The sequence below is a fragment of the Mercenaria mercenaria genome, chromosome 5 (genome assembly GCF_021730395.1).
Source record: "Mercenaria mercenaria strain notata chromosome 5, MADL_Memer_1, whole genome shotgun sequence".
Classification (NCBI taxonomy): domain Eukaryota; kingdom Metazoa; phylum Mollusca; class Bivalvia; order Venerida; family Veneridae; genus Mercenaria; species Mercenaria mercenaria.
In genome coordinates, this window is record NC_069365.1 from 66284081 (window position 1) to 66307751 (window position 23671).

At 33.6% G+C, this 23671-nt stretch overlaps 2 protein-coding genes across 10 annotated transcripts in view; one reads left to right on the forward strand and one right to left on the reverse strand.

Annotated features, from left to right (window-relative positions):
- Positions 1–707: 707 nt before the first annotated feature.
- Positions 708–5186, reverse strand: LOC123557471 (beta-1,3-galactosyl-O-glycosyl-glycoprotein beta-1,6-N-acetylglucosaminyltransferase-like). Its single transcript, XM_045348935.2, has 3 exons — positions 4380–5186; positions 2710–2939; positions 708–1985 (listed from the first exon to the last, which is right to left on the reverse strand). Exons 1-3 carry the CDS (start codon positions 5072–5074, stop codon positions 1657–1659), a joined length of 1254 nt encoding a protein of 417 aa, XP_045204870.2. The 5' UTR covers positions 5075–5186; the 3' UTR covers positions 708–1656.
- A 4037-nt stretch (positions 5187–9223) lies between these two features.
- LOC123557472 (receptor-type tyrosine-protein phosphatase epsilon-like) overlaps positions 9224–23671 on the forward strand; it is a 71592-nt gene continuing 57144 nt past the window's right edge. For 5 of the 9 annotated variants that reach the window (XR_008371035.1, XM_053543784.1, XM_053543786.1 and 2 more), the window contains exons 1-9: positions 9501–9633; positions 10397–10478; positions 13904–14032; positions 14345–14482; positions 15678–15902; positions 16792–16983; positions 19937–20071; positions 21376–21510; positions 21816–21953. Coding sequence is in view for 8 of the 9 variants with exons in the window: in XM_053543784.1 (XP_053399759.1) it covers positions 10403–10478; positions 13904–14032; positions 14345–14482; positions 15678–15902; positions 16792–16983; positions 19937–20071; positions 21376–21510; positions 21816–21953 (1168 nt within the window). In the remaining variant the exon portion in view is untranslated. Of the gene's footprint in view, positions 9294–9500; positions 9634–10396; positions 10479–13903; positions 14033–14344; positions 14483–15677; positions 15903–16791; positions 16984–19936; positions 20072–21375; positions 21511–21815; positions 21954–23671 lie in introns of those variants that run through there. The other 4 variants (XM_053543785.1, XM_053543789.1, XM_053543787.1 and 1 more) reach the window with 4 other exon arrangements.

Genomic DNA, 23671 nt, shown 5'->3' on the forward strand with positions numbered 1-23671 from the left:
ATTTTACAGTTTGCGTATATGTGACTGAAATAGCTTTATTTCTTACATAAAGCGGGACCTTACTTAAATTAATGTTGATATCATTCTTAAGGGAAATGTATATTAAGGTAATTCTGCACCTTTGATAAACCGGAAGTGATGACGTAACGTCATTTATCCGGAAAACGTAGACTGATAAAGCCGGGATTCGGCGTACGGAAATGAAAATCATTTTATTAATTTATGGCAACCCGTGAATACATTTTTACAATGGCACTGTCACTATCTTTCTAAAGTTAAAATATGATATAAAACATCTGACACGAGCGGGTAAAACCGACCGACCTTCCGTAAGCCAGCTGGATGGTATGGTCTATAATGTGGTGAAATAAAATTTATAGGCCCGTGTGCTTATTTTTGAGATAGTTGACCAAGATTAAAGTGAACCCCACATTTCAAGGTAATTTTATGACACGTGGTGAAAAATGCACGGAGGAGAACCTGGGGTCTTCCTCTACTATAAAAGCTGGAAAACATGTTAGTCACAAGAAACTATTCACAGGTATTTACGTTAAAAGCGCACTCACGCAGAACGTGAATACGGATAAAATATATTTACATATATGTATATAACTTATCTCAAGTAAATGAGGGTGTAGTTGCCAGTAGCAATGGCTTGTTTTAATTGTTTACACTTTATCATATAATGATCAAAACTTTCGTTGTAAAACATTTTATTTCATCATAAAAATTCTTTGTGATTACAAAACGTGATAAACAGTAAATTTAAAGTATATTAACATTTTAAATGCATGTTTAGATATGTAGTACATGTAACAGTTAACTTTCATTAGTGTATATTTCTTAACCTGTGTGCGTAAGATGAGACAGCCGCGCAATTCATTCTGTATTACTTTTTAAAAATAAAAATTCGTCGCATTAACTTTGCATATTGTGAAATGCGCCATCCAACAGTTTGCAAAATTGGAAATTCAAAAGAACTGATGGAAATCTCTTCAAAATATATTTCTAATAAGAAGATCCAAGTTGGAATATTTTTTTCAACTTGGGTCAATCCGTTTTCACACGTTTCGTAGAAATTTTAGAAAGAACATTTATTATTCGTTCAAATTGTGTTTGTTTATTATAGGAGTTACAAGTATCATTACAAAGATGGCTTCTCAAAGCATTTTAATGTAATTTAAATGGATGTATGATATCAGTTGTATGTTCATAGACTGGCAAAGGCTCAATATGCTTTGTTAAATACATTCGATGCAGTTATACTTATGTATTAATTGTAACGTAACTTTTCATTTAAAACATATAGGCCTACAGACATATCAACCAGTTATCATTCCGCCTGCAGTCATTAAATGCTCACGTGCGGCTTGTTGACGTACTAGGTTCATCACAAAGCGCTAATATGGCGGCATAAATGCGCATTACTCTTGTTGATTTCTGTTGATGGCCCATTTTTAGGCATGTTATTGTGTCATCTTGTGAGTTGAAAGATAAGAACATATAGCAGGTTCTTCTCCTTGATATATCTTTACACATGTGATTTGTATTTCATATTTCACTATCTTGTTTCAACATTTAACCTAGATTTATCACAGACATCATAAAAGCTGAACATTTCATTTGTGAACGATAGGGACGAATCTGGTTAATTTGTTATAAATCTATTTTCTTTGACACAAACCCTAACTTTGAATACCAGTTGGCGTTATACACCCGCGTTCCTAGGTATTCATCACGAGTGCGATTAAATATAAGTTCCTCCATGCACTCATATGCGACAGTTTGGTAATCTAAATGGAATTTATTTGCGAAAAGTTCTTTGCGTTTAGATAACATTGGTACGTCTCCTATTCCGAAAATACATATGCCTCTAACCACTTTCCCATGACATGGGTATCTGTAAGTGTCAGATTTTACTCTGTTCTTAAAACGTGCTAGATACGGTTTTTTCCTGGCAGGTAACCTTGTTGTCTCCGGATGTCCTACAATACACAGAAGAAATGCTGAAAACAAACTTGCATATAGTAAATGCAATGATAAAAAGTGAAAACGTAAATATAAATTGCACAAACTTGAAATGCGTATGTAAACTTTGCCGTATTTCAATTTGTAGTGATTGTCATCATTTGATATCATGCTGACTGACAAAGATTACTACATTCATAACTACCAAATGATATCATTTGCATTAATTTTAGTAATTATAGGTTATTAGCTTTGTATCGGGAAATATGCACGAGTTCTTCAGCGGAAATATTGGAGCGCAATATTCTTCCACTGAAGAACGAGTGCATATTTCCCGATGCAAAGATAATAACCTTTTTATTACATACGCATCTACATGTATAAATATAATGTAAATTTCATATATATATGTTTAATAGCCTGAATAGAATTGAAAACACTGAACTAAATAGAAAAAATAGTGCAACAACACAAACTGAATTACGTCACGCACCCGATATGAAATCCAGGCGTCAGTGTATGGAAAAATATTGACGTTTCCCGTACCAGTGTAACTTAATGGGGAATAGAAACGAGTATGTAATAATTGTAGGTTATTAGCTTTGTATCGGGAAATATGCACGAGTTCTCAGCGGAAATATTGCGCGACTTTAACGTGCATCAACGTGCAGAACTACCTTAACATGATGCAAAACGGTCCATGAACTTCTGATAGTACAAGGAAGAAACGACAGCACTGACCTTTATATGAACCAGGCACCCCCAGATGAGGATTATGATTTAGCGTTGAAAAATAAACTTCGTCAGGGATCCAGCAAGAAACGTTCATCCACGCTAGAATATCACGTGCTCTTTTGTCATGTAAACTGTAATCAACGAAACCCCTGTTTACGGCGATATGGAGAGCACCTTTAGCTACTTGTATTCCATGCGGGGGTCCTGCCTTAGTATTTTGGCACCGTCCTTGAAATCTAAATATTGAAAATACTAAATATGTATTTGAAATCAAGTGAATATTTAGTTGCCTTTTAAATAGTCGTAATACAGATACAAGGGCAGAGTGATGATGTTGTATGATTTGAGCCGTGCCATGAGAAAACCAACATAGTGGGTTTGCGACCAGCATGGATCCAGACCAGCCTGCGCATCCGCGCAGTCTGGTCAGAATCCATGCTGTTCGCTAACAGTTTCTCTAATTCCAATAGGCTTTAAAAGCGAACAGCATGGATCCTGACCAGACTGCGCGGATGCGCAGGCTGGTCTGGATCCATGCTGGTCGCAAACCCACTATGTTGGTTTTCTCATGGCACGGCTCATTTGTTATTTTTATTATACGATAATGCCAGTTAACACGAAATAAGTATTAGCAAACTTAAGCATAAGAATATAATATTTTACGACTCTTCATTAATTATAGAAAAACGTAGTTATATATTCAAAATTCTACATCAAATTTTAAAGCCCAGGAACTTGATATCTTAAGACTCTACACCAAATATTAAAGCGCTGGAATTTAACACCTACATACTCACCATTAGGTGGCATAGGGTCATCATAACATATTGAGGATATTTGTTTGAAGTTTGAAATATATATCTGTCATGAGTGAACACCAGATGCAACATTTTCAAAAAAATATGTAATATAAGACTCTTTTATAATGAAACATATAATATTATCGCATAAGAAATATTATTGTGTCATCGAATACTAGAACTGGAATATAAGGTATCATTAAACTCTATATATGGAGGATATTACACGAGTGTCTTCTCATACTGAAATTATTAAACGAGTTGAGCCGAGCATTTTATCATTTTTATTCATTGACAAGTCAAATCAAGTAAAATAGTTTATTTATGTCTCTTCATACGTACAGCATATTGAAACATTTAATATTACAATATTATAAAAAAAATACGTATGCCTTTCTATACAGAAATATAAGAGACACTTATTTTATACATTTTCATATTCTCAAACCTAATGTTTAGTAGGACGACTAAATCACTAACATAAAACGATTAAAATCCTTTTCAGTAGGCATACCTTCTAAAGGTTACTTACATAAAATTAAAAAGCCTGAGGAAACCATGGATCCATCTGTGACTAGCTACATATGGATGCTGTAGGGAAATTTTGAAGTTATCTGTGGCTAAATGAAGTTAACAAAAGCTGTTCGTAAGTGTGGAAAGTCAGAAATTTTTATCACATGTTAGCTTTTCCTGTCGACACATCAAAAATTCTACTTTCTTTTACTTTATAATGTCATTAAGATCTTTTAATCAGTTTGACGAAATCTACGGAACAGAAAACGATAGGATCCACTGTTAATGGACACTTCTTTTGTACTTTCCCTTAAAAATAATGAGTCTCTCTAAAACAGAACTTAGATGGAAAATATTGCTTACCTTTTCACGGTTGTTTCAACATCATTTGCTCCATTGTAAGCTTTTAAAATTTGCACCAGCTCGTAATTTGTTTTCAGTGGAAATTCCTGCCCCGTCAAATTTATGAAATATTTCCATGTTTTGCTTCTCTTCCATAGTTCTTTCATACATAATAGTTCGGGTTCAAGTACCGACATATATCCCCATCGAACATTAATTCTTTTCTGTAATAAATGAACATTGTCGAAACAGTTTGCAATACCGGAGACCGCTTGGTATAACCTACTATTAGACTTAGAGTCCACATGTATACAGTATATGTTTTGTGGTCTATAAATTGCACGTAAAAGTCGTTCAAATTGCTCAACGTTTTTATACATCAGAATGCTGTATGCTACAGGAAAGTTTTTCTCTTCTTCGGTTAAATGGTTTGTTATATATCCTCTGTCTGCAATAAAAGCAGCACAGTTGTTAGTTTTTTCTGTATATTGTAGATCAGACACTTTATTTCTTTTTAAAATTTCTGATCTCCTCAGTGCTCTGTCTATTTCATTTTTATTTTTTCTTATTATTTCCATGCAGTCTACACCCTTTACGCTCATATCACGCGCGAAATACTTCCTGGCTTCGGGATTTTGTTCTTTTGAAATATCAAGTGACTTGCTTAAAGAAAAATTCTCAGTCCCATTTAAACTACTCTTCTCATGATCAGCCATCTTCTTAATTTCTACACCATTTTCTTTATGTACTGCAATAGCTTGATCATATTTACTGTCTATCTTTTCATTACCAGGAAAGGTTTCGTGTAGTAATTCGCTCTTAATATTCGATTCCAACTTGACCATCTCTTTCTTTGTTACATGAATCTTTAACACTGAGATGTAAACATCTTTGAAAAAAATATGAAAAGTGTATGCAAACATTGTCAGTATAATGAATATAAGTATTTTCACGATGATCCCCATAGGCACGCGCATGTTTTTCGTAAGTGTTATCAATGTCTTATTCGGTATTTCACTCGTGTGGCTTTTATTTAGTCAGTTTTAATTACCAGTAAACTTATTCCAGATAATTCTGTGAAGTAAACGGTTTTGAACAAGTAACATAAATAAATAACTGTTTATTTAAACTAACACACGACATATCCAAATATATGTTTCTAGTTTTTCCTAGAGTATACATATGATAAAATACAGAATAAATTAACACTTTATGGAATAAAAACGGTGACATAACGTCATTACATGCAATGACGTTAAACTCCGTAACGTGTTATCATTGTCCGATCATTTACCAATGTATTTATTAATTAATAAAGAATATTTTGTTGCCGTTATTGATTTGACAAACATTTTCGTGTAGATTTTTTATCACTATTGATATATGTAAAATTTAATAACGTAACGCAGCAATTTTTAGATAGTCATGATAAGAATATATGCCTACGGGTATCAGAATAATTGAAATTTATTATACATAACGATAATATTTATTCATTCTAAACCTTTTTAAAAGTATTCGTTGACAACTGAGTCAGATGTGTTAATATCTTTATTTACAAACAGGTAAATAAATAAATAAATAAATAAATAAATAAATAAATAAATGTAAATAATAAATAAATAAATAAAATAAATAAATGATAGTAATAATGTAATAAATTAATATCTGTCATTAGTATCAACGTATCCAAGTGTTTGATTAGTAGTCAGGTGGTCCTAGTGACAAAAGTGCCCTAGAATTCATCCAATGAGGGCCGGGAGACACTATCTTTGTTGGAGCTAGAACCTTCTCGATTAATTTTATTGTTGTCTCTAAAAATATTACAATGTTTTATGTAAATTAGAGGCGTACAATTGTGGAGCTATAAAATTCTGATTTTTCTGTGTAGCTTAATTCTTTTCTGGAAAATTGAACCCCAAATGTATCATGAAACTGTTTTAGTCATAAAACAAATATTATGCAAAGCTAAAATTGAACATGAGAAATAGAAAGAATGTCTAAAATTAGGGTTAAAGGTCATGCACTTTATCTATTCACGTTGAGACAATGTCAGTCTATAGATACTATTAATATGTAATGTGAAAGGGATGAATGGAATTTATTCAAACTTCATACAAAGATTTAGGACATTAGGGAAAAGTGCTTTGTACAAGTAAAATAAATTTACCTAGCTTCCTATTTGAATTATCTCCCTTTATGAAACTTACATATAACATTTCTTTTCCAAAGAATAACTCCAAAACTATCGAATCGATTTTGTTGAATTTTCACACAATGATAAAGGCCATATAAAGAAACTGAAATATATATATATAAAAAAAATCATGAGTGTATCTCGCTCACTTTTTAAATTATCTTCCGTTAACGTTTACACTAAATGCCATTAATGAGGCACAAATGTGTGTTAAATAGTTTACCCGTTTTTAATATCAGTAAAATATCCATTCCATTCAAATGAAACTTGAGAGACTGTACTGGCAACTGACATATTACTAAAACATTTTATCTTGACATTACTTTCTATTCAGTCGTCTAAATAGTACTTATGTTACTAGCATCCGTTGATAAAGCCTTCAGTTATATATGAATCGTTGCATCAGATGGTTACAATCAATAGACACGAGAATTAGTAATTACTGTATTATATACATATTTAAACACACATCAAATATTCGACCTCAGCTTCTTGACACTTACGTTATCATCAATATATACCATGCACAGTACAACAAATGATCTTTGATAATTGTATATTCCACTTGTCTGCATATTTTGTAAATAATTTAACACAGATGTCTTAAGCATTGTTATAGGAAATGGGGTTCTTTTTTTTATTTCAGCATGCTTTGCATGTACCAATACTTACGTTATCTACTTTTATAACTGAAAAAACCACTACATAACACGGATGTAATTCGGTTTCTTTTTATATTACAAGTCACTTTCACTTCACATGACTTTGATGAACAATATGTCCCCTCCCACAACTTACCAAATGTTGACTGAATAATGGAGTAGTTTGCACACACAAAAACACCCAATGTTTTATTATTGATCAAATTAACCCATTTGATCTCATTTTGAAGTATTATTACAGCTTAGTTCCGTTTGTAGAATTTATTGCTTGTTTTTGCTCTTACAAAAACATTTAAAGATTTAAATTCTTCACATTCCTAAAATAGATAGTGAAATATACATGTCATATGACATACAGAAAAAAAATAGAATTAACATTTGTAAGTAACAGGACTCATTTGTTCGATAGAGGCTGTGGCCAGAAGTGAAGCTTTGCGCCGCATTGAGAGCTGTCTGACTGAAATTGTCTCGTGGATGAATTCCAACATGCTGAAGCTCAATGCTGATAAAACTGAGGTAATGCTATTTACATCAAAGCGTAACTCCAAGTACATTGATGACGTTTCTGTGAAGGTCGGTGATTCTGTGATAAAATCCACGAAATCTGTTAGGAATCTTGGAGCAGTATTTGACAGCGGTATGGATATGGAACAACAAGTCAACTCGGTGTGCCGGGCTGGATATGCACAACTTCGCAGAATAGGTCACATCAGACGGTATCTTACCAGTGATGCCACAAAAACCCTTATAAACAGCCTGGTTACTTCATGGTTAGACTACTGTAATGCCTTGTTAAGTGGTATACCAAACAGCACACTTAACAAGTTGCAACATGTCCAGAACACTGCAGCTCGCGTAATCACTAAGACGCCCCGTCGCAATCATATAAAACCGATTCTGAGCGGGGTTCACTGGTTGCCAGTGAAATACAGGGTGCAGTACAAGGTTCTGACCCACACCTTTAAGGCTTTACACAATCAGTCCCCTGCCTGTATTAGGGATATGTTAGAAGTGTATAAACCGGTCAGGACCCTAAGATGACAAGACACGCTGTCACTGGTTATGCCAAAATCTAAAACCATGATGTATGGCAATCGCAGCTTTTCGTGCACTGCTCCAAAGCTTTGGAACTCCCTTCCTGTCAAGATCAGGGAAGCTGACACGCTAGCTGCTTTCAAAAGCCTGCTCAAAACCCACTTCTTTGTACAATACTTTGTTAACTGACCGATACATTTATGTTTTTTATCTTGTTTTTTTTTAGATTATACTTGTTTTCATTCATGATTTTTGTTAATGTGGAATGCATTATGTTTGTATACGTATTTGTTTGTATTTTTGCAATTTATTCTGTAAAGCAATTTTGAACGTGTACAAGTGCATGAAAAGAGTGCTATATAAATGTGGTATAATAATAATAATAATAATAATATTTGCAAGCTGGATGAAAACGAAGTAGGAAATTTTAGTGAGAAGTGAACTTTATTTCCTAAGCAACGAAGTCATGCAAGTCAAGGACATAATTTTGACCATCCATCCTTTACCTATAATACATAGAAAGTATATTGGTGCAATCCCAGTGAACGAATAAAGGTAATTTTGCATGTACAAGCCGGATTTAGCCATAGGACACGGGTTCCTAGTAGTGTCAGTTTTCATTATTGTTCGTGTTTTTTATTATTTTAGGTCTTATGTTGTGTCTAAAGGGATGGCTCTTCTTTTATCTGTTAATGAGTTGTTGTTTTTTTTTTTTTTTTTTTTTTTTTTTTTTTTTTTTTTTTTTTTTTTTAATAATCCAAAAATGTATCGTCTTATATACTTTCCTGTTTCTTTAAAACAAAACATTACAAACCTTTATAGAGTTAAGGGAATGTTAATTCGCAAAGTGTTATTCGCCAACTCTGATGATTTTTCCTCTGTTTTAGTTTTGCATGAATGTAAAATACAGTTTATGAATATTCATTTCAAATAAAACTAAATATTATTGATTTGTATGTACGCAATGAGGATTTCCGGATAATCTGGACGGATATATTCATTTGATGAAATGTAACTAGGAGTAAATTGGCTACAGACTAAGTATGTATACCAACATTTCTTTTTACTTTTATTTGTAGTTGTATTTATTTTATTTATTATATTTCTAATCGTATCAATCGGAAATAAAAAGTTTCGCTGGGTCAGAACTGATAGGTCGGTCCGGGCTTTATGTTACTACGAACGTTTGTTAATGTATGACTCGTTGTCAAGTGCTAAGCGAAAAACGTATAATTTTGCAATGAAATGTTGTTTTCTTTAGTTAGACTTTATCCTGATTATGTTAAATGTAGGTGGCATGTCAATTTTTCAGCTTTAGTTGGTGAATGAAGACGCCCAGGTGTCCCGCAGGGCAGTATTTCAGACAAGAGTGAACACTTGGGTAGGCAGCTAGATTGTTTCCTCACAATAGACAATCCTACACACCAAGCGAGGTTTCGATAGAGAATTATTTTAAGTTACTCAGACATGGAGGCACTTTGTTATGAAATGATTAACGAAATCATATAATTTGTGAACACATCTAAGCCTGCTGCATCTTTTAAACCACAAGACTAAAAAAGAAGTACCTTGATGCCACGGTTCAGTATTTAAAAGCTTATATGTCATTGAGGCTTTAGAACATTTTGATTTAATTGCTAGGTAACTGTTGTTTACCGCTACTGTGCTAGATAACGCAATTAGTAAATAAATTTATACTGACCACACCAAATTCCCAATAAGTGTTATTTGCTTATGCCCTGGTTACATTTGTCTTACATTGAAAGCAGCTTCAAACGATTCCGCTGAGTTTGAATTTGTAACGCCAGTTAATGATAGCAGATAAATGAAGTCGCGACTGTTTTTGTTCTGTGAAGCCGTTTTGTCCGAATCGGCACGTAATATATGGACAAGCGTCTATTTTCGGTTTAGATTGGCTCTATTGGCCCAATCTGGCCACTTATGAAAGCGGGTGGAATTGTATTAATTTACAAAAATATAACCTAAACACGTGTCTTTGTTCACGTATTTATTAGGGGTCATTGTCAATTCGGTTCTTTTCTTAAGAGGTGTAGTCGTTGTTTACAGAATATGCTCAGGCAGAACAGGAAAAAAACAATGTAATTGTTTCTTTCCATATTTAGAATCTAGTTATTTAATTTCAGACTGCCATGAAGAACGCATTTCTTATAGCAAGCTTTCTAACTACAAATTTGATCTCTACGCTGGCCTCGGAAAGTAAAAGAGGTAAGTGTCAGTTACTTATCAAATACTCATTTATCGTCTGATTTACAACCAGTCACATGCGTAGGACTGAACCACGAGGGTGTAAAGTAGAGTGATAGAATACTCCGGAGTGCAAACGAAGAACCATGGTAAACCAGAGCATAGTTCGAAAGAAGGCATTTTTTATCTTCATTCTAACATGCTCAATAAAACAAAATGATAACTATTATTATGAACTTCAGTCATCTTAGTAGTGTTGAAGCGGATGTCATTCGGCTAACTGGCGTCATCACTGACGTCATAATGTTCTTACATCGGTCCGCGAGTCAACGGTTGTTTATTCGTCTAACTTCCTTCTTAGTTTAATCGACAGATATTCGAACCATGTTAGAATATAGTTTTGAATGTTTCCACTTTCTCAAATACCGGCGCATTTTGACTGTTATTGACAACAAGTTATGCAAAAGAACAGTCATATTGCCTCCACGAGATTTTGACAGCACCGTTGGACGACGTCTTATACCTACAGGATTTATTATGCTACGCCATTTAGGCCGCAGCTGACTCATATCTGCGTCCGATCTCTAGATCTAAGTAAAAACTATGAAAAGCAATAAATATATTCTATATTTATATGCCAGTAGATTTATTCGTTCTTTTAACCATTATGATTATTTCTATATTATGATAAGCGACGGTATAGATCTAATAATGAGATGATTGAAATAGGCATTGACATGCAGACTGTACGACAAAACAAAACAAAAAACACCCTATTTTTTAGGTATCAGAAAACTATTCTATATTTCTCAAGAAGTCCTTGAAACTTAGTTACTGAATCATTATAAGTTACGGAAACACATCTTATAATACCTACTAGTTTTTCCATTCAAAATTGTAATGGGGTCCCAGAGGTAAACTGCATTACTTATAAAACTTTATATTTAAAGTAGCGTAGTGGTCATGACCGCAGGATAATGTTTGCTGCCGCGGCGACCTGGTTCGATTCTCGGGTCGGGCATGTTCTTTTTTCCCATTAATTTGGCATTTTTAAGATAGTTTAGAAACTAAAACTCATGTTCTGATGTTCATAATAATATTATGACCAAACTTCCATTTTAAAGAAAGATCTTCTTTTTTTTTGCAAAAATCTGGAGGAGTGATAATTATGATTTGACAAGATTATGCCTGTATTCCTTTGCAGAAAGATGTTACTTAAACATGGGCAATTATCAAATTTCACCACATTGTAACAAGTGCTAGGTATAAATCTAAAATCAGTTTATTCATATATTTATCTTTTATTAAAGTTTCATTCTAGTGTATACATTCATACACACAAAAATGTTATACATTTTAAATTGCAAGACCATTCTAAGAATTATAAGAGACTATTATTATAGTATTTACAACAACATTAAAAAGTCTGTCTAACTGAAGTTTAAACTTGAGCTGATATTGCTTATCCTGACATAACTTTTTTAACATCAATAATCCTTAAATCTACCATAAGAAAAGAAGATAAAAGATGACCAGCAATACTGACTAAAGAAATGGCTCTAAAATCAACTATTACACCAGATCAGATCACATGTAAACTGATTAGCAACAATTTCTTAAACTATATACATTAGTTTTACCAAGATGGTTATAATATCTGCAATACCGTATAACAGAAAGAGATAAAGTGAAGAAAAAAGCCAAGGATTGTCCAACCTTGACTATTTAAAAGAGTGAGGGTCATAAAATGAAGATCAAAATCCCTGTTTCAGTTGTTTACAGACTTGTGTTCCTTGCACGTTTTGACTAAAAAGAAAAATCATGTTTATTTGTCATTACAATCTTGATGAACTGGAGTAAAATCACCATACGCGGAAGTTGCACTTGAGAAATATGCACATGCTCGTTTTAGATGTATGCATATTGAGAGATGTGTCCTGTTTTCGTGAATGGAAATCTTCACATTTCACAATTTGTAAAATAAAATTATACTTCCATCTCAATGATTTTCAAGTGTCAAATTTGAAATTTGAAGTAGCCGACAAAAAGCACAATTTGTTTAAGTAGATAACGAGTTAATTAAATTATTATTATTTTATTGGCAATTAAATGTCTCCTTACTTTCTAATCATCAAAACATATTTATTGTGTACGGTGTCATAAAAGTGTAAAATGCCCCCTCTCAAACCCCATTATTACCGTTTATTACCCTCTAGTATGGTTGTTAGATTATTTGCCATTAAAGATAATAACAGTAAAAAGCAAGAAATTACTAATGAAGTAACAGAGCATACACAAAAATTGTCTGTGATATATAATACCTGTTTGAAATATATAACTATTTCAGTAATTTCAACGTAATGATAAATTTAAAATAAGAAATATTAATTTGTCAATTTCTAAATTTAGTCTTTGCTGACACATTCAGACTTTCATTCTTTCCTGAAATAAACATGCTAACAGGCTATTGCATGAAATGTGATAATTTACAAAGCATCTTACAATTTTATCAGATACATATACGCCCGATTCTGAAAGCAATAATGTTTATCTATAAGGTGAATAATTAAAATAAATAGTCATTCTACACACATTGTGATTTGTTGATATCTCTGGTTGTGATGATTCTAATGTAAAAGTGAACAGATTAAAGATTACGGTTCAAATACATGAAAAAATAATGTTGAACATAATTGAAAGATAGGGAATTTCAATAGGACATATTCAAAAAGATTAAATCTTTTTTAGGAAAATCAAAAGGAATATTTTTCAATTTTTACTCTAAATAAAACAAAGAGGGAGTTTAAAAGTCTTCTATCTGTTCTTATGTCGTGTTCTTCTGTATCTGTAAACGTTTGTTTTTAATTAGATAAGACGATACACAAATAAGAACCCGTTTTATTGTTAGCATTAGATGTCCACTATTAAGAGTTTTGACCCAAATCGTTTCGTTGTGAAGTGAGACACAATAAAGAAAAAGAAATACCATTTAAATGTTTTCTTTAACTGGATATTTGCACATGTGTTTATACGATCCGTGTTCCTTTCTTGTATTTGTACCCTTCTACTAGTCAGTGAAAATCGAGGTATCGAAAACAAAAAAGTGATTGGAGTAATTTGAAAATCTGAAATGTGAAAGTGTATGTTGCGAGAGAGGAAAAGCCACGCACAAGTGCAATTTTTGTACCAGTTCCTGTCATTTCATGCAAAAATGTGACATGAATGTTCTGCGAGTTTGCCCGTTTGCTCATTTAAATTTTAAAGAGACGAGATATAGTAGAACATCACGAACTTTTGGTTTAATAATAATTATTTTGTTTATTTATATATTTGTTTACTTCAAAATATCAAATAAATTGCATAGTGTTCATTCAAGACCAGACAAAAAGAATGGTATTTTTAAAAGCAATCACTTTTATACCTCGTTTTTTATCTATATTATTCAGCATGTGAAGATTACCGCTTTGAGCCGGACTGTACGCCTTGTTTCTGCCAAGGACTTCCTTGTGATAAAAAAACAGGCGCTTGTCCTACTGATTGCCAACCTGGTTGGCATGGCATGTCGTGTAATATATGTAAGTGTGTTTCATGATTGAAATGTGTTCAAGTAAACTTAAGATACTTTAAAAATAAAAACTAGCGTCAACATTCATTCAGAAATTATAGATCAAATCTTAATCACTTTGCTATACTAGAATTCAATTATTTATATGCATCGAATCCCATTCTACAAGTATAAAAGCACTATTTATTTATGTTTAAACCTATTTTTCCAGTAAGAGCCTGCCTTGACATATCAAAAATGAAGTTTTAATATCGTCAGGTTCATGCAGAGAATAACATAGTGGACAAATTTACTCTGTATACTCTATATTTTTGTACTTTAGCATGTGAACCTGGAAAGTTTGGTACAAATTGTTCGGGGGAATGTCGCTGTCTGAATTCGTCATCATGTGATAAACGTACCGGTGCATGTGGTGATGGAAATTGTTTGTTTGGATGGAAAGGAAAATATTGTAATATAAGTAAGTACTCTCTCTCTCTCTCTCTCTCTCTCTCTGATAATAATATCATTTAAATTCTACGACACCTGCCAACTCTAGTGTTAATTTCGAGGATAGTGTTGCCTGTACTGCTGTTATCACTGTTTCAAGGGAGTCTACTCTAACGGTTTAGTGACTGCACATTAAGCGTCAAATTGTCGAAGTTTGTTTAGATGACATTTTTATATGTCATAGGTACTGTCACTGTCGAAATATTTGTTTTTTGTATTTTGTATCAACCAACATTGACAAACTGTTTTTTTCTTAATCATTGGCAAGTCATCAGCTTCCATTTGGACGTAAATGTCTAAGTCTTTTCATTTAAAATTATCAAATTATGAAAAAGCGGAGGGTCTACAGGTCGCCGAATAAAGCTCATTTTGATTGCTGTTCATGGACGGTAGTGGAAATGCTTTCTGCTATCCACGCCCTTTAGCCCCGGGGTTGGACAGAACTCAACATTTTCACATGACACATGCACCAAAATACACTTTAAAGACATCCGCAGATGGGTTCTTACGGGTGTGTGCGTGAAGTGCAATTCCATGAAAAGCGAGGAAGGTTTCCAATTAGTACAATGAACTAGCCTTAACGAAACAACAATGCACAATAGTAAACAAACTAGAAATTAGGGAGTGATCATGTGTCATAAAAACAGCTTTCTGCTTACCTTGTCATGTCTTGTCTTTCGTTTTTGTTTTTGTTTTTTTTTTCTTCTTAATTTCGTAATTTTATATTCAGTACGTTCTCTTATCAAATAAGTCACCAAAATTTTGGAAAATTACAAAAACATAGCGATTTGTCTGTTACTTGTTATATCCTACAAATAGGTTTATATGAATATGTTTTTTTTTAAGTTTATAGACTGTTCAAGCAAGGCGCGTTCATTTCTAGACAAGAAAGATGTTTAAAGTAATTTCCAGAATGTCTAAGCTATTTGATATCTTCTTGGATCTGATATGTCAAACTTTCATTATCAAAATTAATTACAATGTCCTAGAGAGGTCTATGTCAATACAAAATATACATGTGTGTGTATGTGTATAAACAGTAGTATGTGTCATGTTAAATATAGTAAATACTTCATATTAATAAGTAGTTTCTAATTATAAGCAAGAGAGGCGCGTACGATATCTTTAACAAAAATAGTGTACATTAATAATGTTTTACGCTACAGGTGCGATAGTGTCCGAAGGGAAGTCGGTAAAGATGAGCACTCAGTTTTCAAATTGGAACGCAGAAAGAGCAGTTGATGGGAATAAAAGAACGGCAGCATCACCTTGCAAATGTTGTGCTTCTACTAAATATACAAATTCACCATGGTTTCAAATTGACTTAGGAAAGCTATTTAGAATCGCTTATATAATTATTTATGGACGAACTGATTATAAAAAGAAATTGCGTAAGTAATTTTCTTTCTTACAAGAGAAAAGTATAAAGGCAATTTATAATAATGTAAATTTATTTTGCCAGAATATTTATAAAATGAAGGAAAAAAACTTTTTACATGTGAATACAGGCACATTTAAAATATATGTATTTTTGTATCAATACACTATTTACACCGAGGTGACGATTTGCAACAGTTTGAATTGTTGACATTATTATTATTATTCGAATTAATATATTTTATTTTCATTCGATTATTATTATCATTTGTAATTTTTTTTTTAGTATTTTACCACATTTTAACCAAATAGAAATAATAATAATAATAATGTATCTGTATAGATGACACAATTTGAGTTCGAACGTATTTTTTTCTTGAATAAGAGAACTTTACAAACTTAGTGTTCACACAACCCTGCCGCGACATGACCAATTAACAATATTATTATTGTAGCCTCCGCGTCAAACACAAACTTTCTACCTCATTGCATTGAAGAACATACATAAGTACAGGTGTTTATCCTGTGTCTAAATTGCTTTTTGACCAGACAAAGAGGTGGGTAAATAGATTTGTTGATATTCCGGCAGTAGAGGTTTATCCTGTCAAAGCCAATTGAAATCCGGTTAAACTTGCTCAATCTCGGCAGGAGCAATGTATTGTTATGTATTCTCTTTGCTCGTTCCCAGAACTATTGAACGCATTAAATAAATTGTGTCCACACATTTCTATTGTGTAAAGCATTGTGTTCTAGGCTTTTAATTGCTTCGACGTTTTATTAAAACAGTCACGTTAGTATCTTGCTAAGCTATGTTTCATGTGGAAATGGCTATTGTATTACCGACCATCTCATGGTGATCCAGTAACAGTTATAATGTACTTTCTATTTATATATAAATTACAGAAAGTTTCAAAGGTCTAAATATTTATGCGACGAAGCATGATCGAAGTATCGGAGAACCGATATTTTCCTTCTCCGAGATCAAATATTTCCTGAATATAACATTGAAAACTCCAGTCATCACGCAGTACATCACATTAAAACAAACGGGAAGAAAACGCATGGTTATTTGCGAACTTCAGCTACTGGAAGGAGGTATGTCCATACAAAATTGTATTCATATTCAGAGGTTCGACTTGGTCATAATCAACCAGGTATCTAAGCAGACCACTGTAATGCTAGAAAACAAAATCAAAACCGTGAGTTGTATCATCAACAAATTATGAAAGCATGAAGAAATATATTGTTTCTTTTTTTTTTTAAAAAAACGACGGTCTAACTTTCAAGAAAGTGAGTAAAAACTGAGAGTAATATAAACATCAATATAAAAGATTTCCATTGCTTCTGTTGGAGATTGCTGTCAAGATGATAAAAATCTTTTACGGAATGTGATGATGGGCAATTTGGACGTCTGTGTGATAAATTTTGTAATTGTCTTGGCGGAATATGTAATAAAGAAACGGGTGTATGTCCATCTGGAATATGTCTCCCTGGGTATCGAGGATCTACATGTTCAGATGGTAAGTATAGCTTAAATCGTTAGTGCAGTTGCTGAAATTATTTCATTTCCTCTAGAAGAATAGATTTAAGAGCAAAACGATCAACCTTAAGTGGGGTAATTCTTTCGCTGTGATATAGACGAAGTAAACGTGTGCACTTGCTGGTATAAGATCGACTGTTTGACAATAATTTGGTACGTTTTCGTGTCCGTTTATTTTTAGCTCACCAAAGCCAAAGGCTCAGGGTGAGCTATTCTGATCAGTCACCGTCCGGCGTCCGCCGTCCGTCGTCCGTTGTCCGTAATTTTTTACTTTAAACGACATTTCCTCATAAACCGCTAGGCCAATTTCATCCAAACTTCACAGGAATGTTCCTTGGGTGAAGCTTTACAAAATTTATTTTAAAAAAATGGATTCCATGCAGAACTCTGGTTGCCATGGCAACAGAAAGGAAAAACTTAAAAAGTCTTCTCAAAAACCAGAAGCCCTAGAGCTTAGATATTTGGTGTGAAGCATTGCCTAGTAGACCTCTAACAAGTTTGTTCAAATCCTGACCCTAGGGTCAAAATTGACCCCGCCCCATGGGGTCATTTGATTTTACATAGGAAAATCTTTAAAAATTTTCTAAAAATAAACCAGAAGGCCTACATCTTAGATATTTCACGTGTAGCATTGCCTAGTGGACCTCTACAAAATTTGTTCAAATCATGACCACCAGATCAAAATTGACCCCGCCCCAGAGGTCACTTGATTTCACATAGGAAAATTTTCAAGAATTGTCTAAAAATAAACCAGAAGGTCTAGTTTTTAGATTTTTTACATGTAGCATTGCCTAGTAGACTTCTACAAAATTTATTCAAGTCATGGCCTCCGGGGTCAAATTGACCCCGCCCCATGGGGTTACTTGATTGTACATAGAAAAATCTTCAAAATTTTCTAAAAATAAACCAGAAGGCCTAGAGCTTAGATATTTCACATGTAGCATTGCCTAGTGGACCTCTACAAAATTTGTTCAAATCATAACCCCCGGGATCAAAATTGGCCCCGCCCCAGGGGTCACTTGATTTTACATAGGAAAATCTTCAAAAATTTCAAAAAATAAACCAGAAGGCCTACAGCTTAGATATTTCACGTGTAGCATTGCCTAGTGGACTTCTACAAAATTTGTTCAAATTATGATCCCCAGGGTCAAAATTGACCCCGCCCCAGAGGTCACTTGATTTTACATAGGAAATTTTTCAAAAATTTTCTAAAAATAAACCAGAAGGCCTAGATCTTAGATTTTTGACATGTAGCATTGCCTAGTAGACCTCTACAAAATTTATTCAAGTCATGACCTCCAGAGTCAAATTGACCCCGCCCAATGGGGTAACTTGATTGTACACAGAAAAATCTTCAAAATTTTCTAAAAATAAACCAGAAGGCCTAGAGCTTAGATATTTCACATGTAGCATTGCCTAGTGGACCTCTACAAAATTTGTTCAAATCATGACCCCCGGGGTCAAATTGACCCCCGCCCCATGGGGTCACTAGAATTTACATAGAAAAGTCTTCACAAATTTTCTAAAAATAAACCAGAAGGCCTACAGCTTAGATATTTCACATGTAGCATTGCCTAGTGGACCTCTACAAAATTTGTTCAAATCATGACCACCCGGGGTCAAAATTGACCCCGCCCCAGGGGTCACTTGATTTTACATAGGAAAATCTTCAAAAAAATTCTAAAAATAAACCAGAAGGCCTAGAGCTTAGATATTTCACATGTAGCATTGCCTAGTGGACCTCTACAAAATTTGTTCAAATCATGACCACCCGGGGTCAAAATTGACCCCGCCCCAGGGATCACTTGATTTTACATAGGAAAATCTTCAAAAAAATTCTAAAAATAAACCAGATATTTGATATGTAGCATTGCCTAGTAGATTTCTACAAAATTTCTTCAAATCATGACCCCCGGGGTCAAATTGACCCCGCCCCATGGGGTTACTTGATTGTACATAGAAAAATCTTCAACATTTTCTAAAAATAAACCAGAAGGCCTAGAGCTTAGATTTTTGACATGTAGCATTGCCTAGTGGACCTCTACAAAAGTTGTTCAAATCTTGATCCCCCCCCCCCTCCAGGGTCAAATTGATCCAGCCCCAGGGGTTACTTGATTGAACATAGGGAAACCTTCATAAATTTGCTAAAAAAAACCCAGAAGGCCTAGATCTTAGATATTTGATCTGTTACATTGCCTATTAGACTTCTACAAACTTTGTTCAAATCATGACCCCCTAGGTAAAATTAGCCCCGCCCTAGGGGTTACTTGATTGTACATCAGAAAATCTTCCGAAAAAAATTCTAAAAATCATCAGTTTGACATTTGAAACATGTAGCTCATATTACTCTGGTGAGCGATACAGGGTCATCATGACCCTCTTGTTTTTAATTAAGTTGATAATACTCTTCTTAAATGTGTGAAAAGAAAAGTGACAGACGTCTTCATTTATTCGAAATATTTATTTTTCATCGCGGCTAATTTGTTCTGTGCGTAATCGTATTTTCAGAATGTGCAGATGGACAGTTTGGCATTGGGTGCAATGAAACTTGCGGACATTGTATAAACGGAACAACATGTGACAAAGTACACGGAAATTGTCTCAGCTGTAATCCAGGCTACCATGGACAACTTTGTACAGCATGTAAGTAGGATGTGCCAAGATCATGTAAGGTTATGTAGGATTTTTCTGTATAGAATATAAGTGTGGTATAATGACTTTAATAATTCATTATACCAAATAATGTTTATGCATTCTTTTCAGATAGCTTTTCGGTCAATAATAAGTCATGTACTTGAAGAAAATATTTTGCATTCCTTTTCACACTTAGCTTTCCGGTCTAGAAATTAGTCATGTGCAATAACTGACAGGTTACATTATATCTCCCAGTTAATGCATTGTACAGGAATGCATGTTTCAAAATTACTAATCGTTTTGACAACTGACTAACTGGATAAATGACACAGTAATTATAAACACCCGGTCTTTTGATCACGCCGCATGACTCAAGTCACGAATCATTTCTTTCATAAGCAGAAGTTTTGAGACAAAACTTCAGTATCATTCTGGTACTCAGTTAGATAGATGCGTATGTTCGATACTCGCAAAATGAATTAGTTAGATTAGGACCGAGGCAATTAAAGTTTAAGTATTTATGTTGAAGAATAGAATTTCTGTTAATAACTGAGAATATGTTAGAGAACTGTGTTAGAGAATTATGAAGAAAGGCATTGATGTATATATTATCTTAGAACTTAGTAGAATATTAAATAGTAGTTCAGTATTATAGGAAACAATTGTTGTTGTTGCTGATATTTAGTAGCGTGAACCCTTTAGACCCTGTTACACCATCCGTTATTCTACCAGATTGTTGGTAAAGAATATGTGGAAGTTACACAGTACTTCTGACAACTCTGTGTAGAATGTGAGTGATTTGCACAGTATTTCTGTCAAGTTATATAGCGAAAGTTTGTATATTATATGAGTAAGTTGCATAGATTTTCTGTCAAATAATACAAGACATATTTGTATACAATATATAGTATATATATATAAGTTGCACAGTATTTCTGTCAAGTTATATAGGAAAAGTCTGTATATGATGAGTAAGTTGCATATATCTTCTCTCAAGTTATATGGGACATATCTGTATAGAATATAAATAAGTTGCACAGTGCTTCTGTCAGGTTATATAGGGCATTTCTCTATAGAATATTATAGAATGTTTCATACGGATAGAACAACGGTGTATAGACTTGAAACTCAGGCAATGTTTCTGTGATGTCTTGGAGAATATCTTTTTATAGAGCATTTATCAAACGTAACCATGAAATAAACTGCACAACTGAATTTGTTTCTTTCTTTGTTTTCTTTTCATTTAGTGATTGCTTACTTAACAAATGGAAACGTTCATCTTTAGTATTTTTTTTTTCATTTCTTATGTGAAGCATGTAGTAACGGCACTTATGGCTTGAATTGTTCTTCATATTGTGATAACTGTCAAGACAACGAATGTGATCATGTGACAGGGCAGTGTGTGCATGGCTGTAACCCTGGATACAGTGGTCTTATATGTAACACATGTAAGTTGCAGTGAGAATTTTGTTGTATAAATAGGTAAACGCGAACAATAAATCCAATGGTAATGACAATTACATGTACAAAAATATTTTGTAATTGTGTTTATAAGTAGAATTCCGACACTTCTCATTGTTTGCAAGACCTTACACAAATGAAGTTGGATATTCAAATATAAAAAACAAAAGTCTTAAAACGAATTTAAGCATTTTCCAGAATATTTTATGATTAGAGCCATTATTCTATTCATTCTTACTGTATTATTTATTTAACGAACATATCAGCATTAGTAACTGTAAAACATTTACAGCATGTGGATATGGGAGCTATGGAATTAACTGTAGTCAGCGTTGTGGATCCTGTGCCAATAACCAAACGTGTAACAACACAAACGGACATTGTGATACAGGATGTTTGGAAGGATTTATAGAACCGCTGTGTTTAACTCGTAATGGCTTGAATAATTTCCATCCATTTTAATTTCTCTGTTTTTCACTAGCATTAGAACTGATTACTGTCGCATATTCTATGACATTTTATGCCCCCACACATTTATGTGGGGTGGGATGGGGGCATACAGCGTTGCTGCTGTCCGTACGTCCGTCCCGAACTTTTGTGTTCCAACTCCTCCCACACTATTAGTCGGATTTGCTTCAAACTTTCACAGATGAACAACCTTGATGTGCAAATGACCATAAAGGAAGGACTTTTTTCTGTGATTATTTTTACCGCAGTTATGACCCTTTGATAGTTTTGCTATACAGAATATAGAGAAAAATCTTGAGTCCAACTCCTCCCACACTATTAGCCTGATTTGCTTCGAACTTTCACAGATGAACAAGCTTGATGTGCAGATGACCATGAAGAAAGGACTTTTTTCTGTGATTCTTTTTACTGCAGTTATGGCCCGTTGATAGTTTTGCTATATAGAAAATAGAGAAAAATCTTGTGTCCAACTCCGAAAATACTATTGAAAGAATATGCTTGAAGGTTTTACAGTTGAAGGACCTTCATGCGAAGATGACCATAAGTAATAGACTTTTTTCTGTGGGAATATTTTTAGAATTATTGTCCTTTCTTAATAAAAACTTTGTTATTTAGAGGATGGCACAGTATGTGGGGACATCCGTGTCCTATAGATACAATTCTTGTTTAATCAATTTTACGATTGTGTATATATTTTAAATATAAATAAGTATGTAACATGATTTTACCCTAGCATTTAGCGGAAAATCTTTCTCTGTCACGTGGTTGACCTACAGTGAATTAATTATTAGAACTAATACAAATCCGTGTGTTAAAATGAATGCAAATAACATATGTATACAGTTGAAAATGTTTTAACTCGTGTAGTAGTTTTAACCTTAGAAATGACATATAATCGTGAACAGATAGTTACAGTCAACATTGAATTAAGAGACCACCCAAGGGACCTCCAAAAAGTGGTCTCTTAATAGAATGGTTTCTTAAAAGATTAGGTAATTGTTGTTTGTTTTTTTTTGGGGGGGGGGGGGTTTTTTTTTTGTTTTTTTTTTTTTTTTACTTGCTTGACTGTTAGAAAGATTAATTGTAAGTAATTTGCAATCAGATGATTAAAATTCTATACATGGTCGTTTAATAAGTACTTTTGTAGGTAATGTTATTACATACTCGTTTCTATTCCCCGTTAAGTTACACTAGTACCGGAAACGTCAATATTTTTTCCATACACTAACGCCTGAATTTCATATCTGGTGTGTGACGTAATTCAGTGTGTGTTGTTGCACTATTTTTTTCTATTTAGTTCAGTATTGTCAAACCTATTCAGGCTATTGAACAAATTTATGATATTTACATTATATTTATACGTGTAGATGCGTATGTAATAAAAAGGTTATTATCTTTGCACCGGGAAATATGCACTCGTTCTTCAGCGGAATAATATTGCGCTCCTAAAGTCGCGCAGTATTTCCACTGAAGAACTCGTGCATATTTCTCGATACAAAGCTAATAACCTATAATTATGTCCTGGGGCCTGTTTGTATGGTCTCTGGTCGCGTATTTTTGTAGTAAAACATTTGGAACGGATTTATAGTGGTACAGACCACAGACTGATACAAATTGCATGTACGATGTCGACTGTAAATTTTCTTTAATTCTGAATATCAGCGGAGAAGTTGTTGTTTT

Coding starts and splice junctions, on each gene's coding strand:
- LOC123557471 (XM_045348935.2), bottom strand. CDS start 5,074: ATGGCTGATCATGAGAAGAGTAGTTTAAATGGGACTGAGAATTTTTCT. Junction 2,940..4,379: donor GTTGAAACAACCGTGAAAAG/GTAAGCAATATT, acceptor TTCAATATTTAG/ATTTCAAGGACGGTGCCAAA. Junction 1,986..2,709: donor GGTGCCTGGTTCATATAAAG/GTCAGTGCTGTC, acceptor TGTGTATTGTAG/GACATCCGGAGACAACAAGG.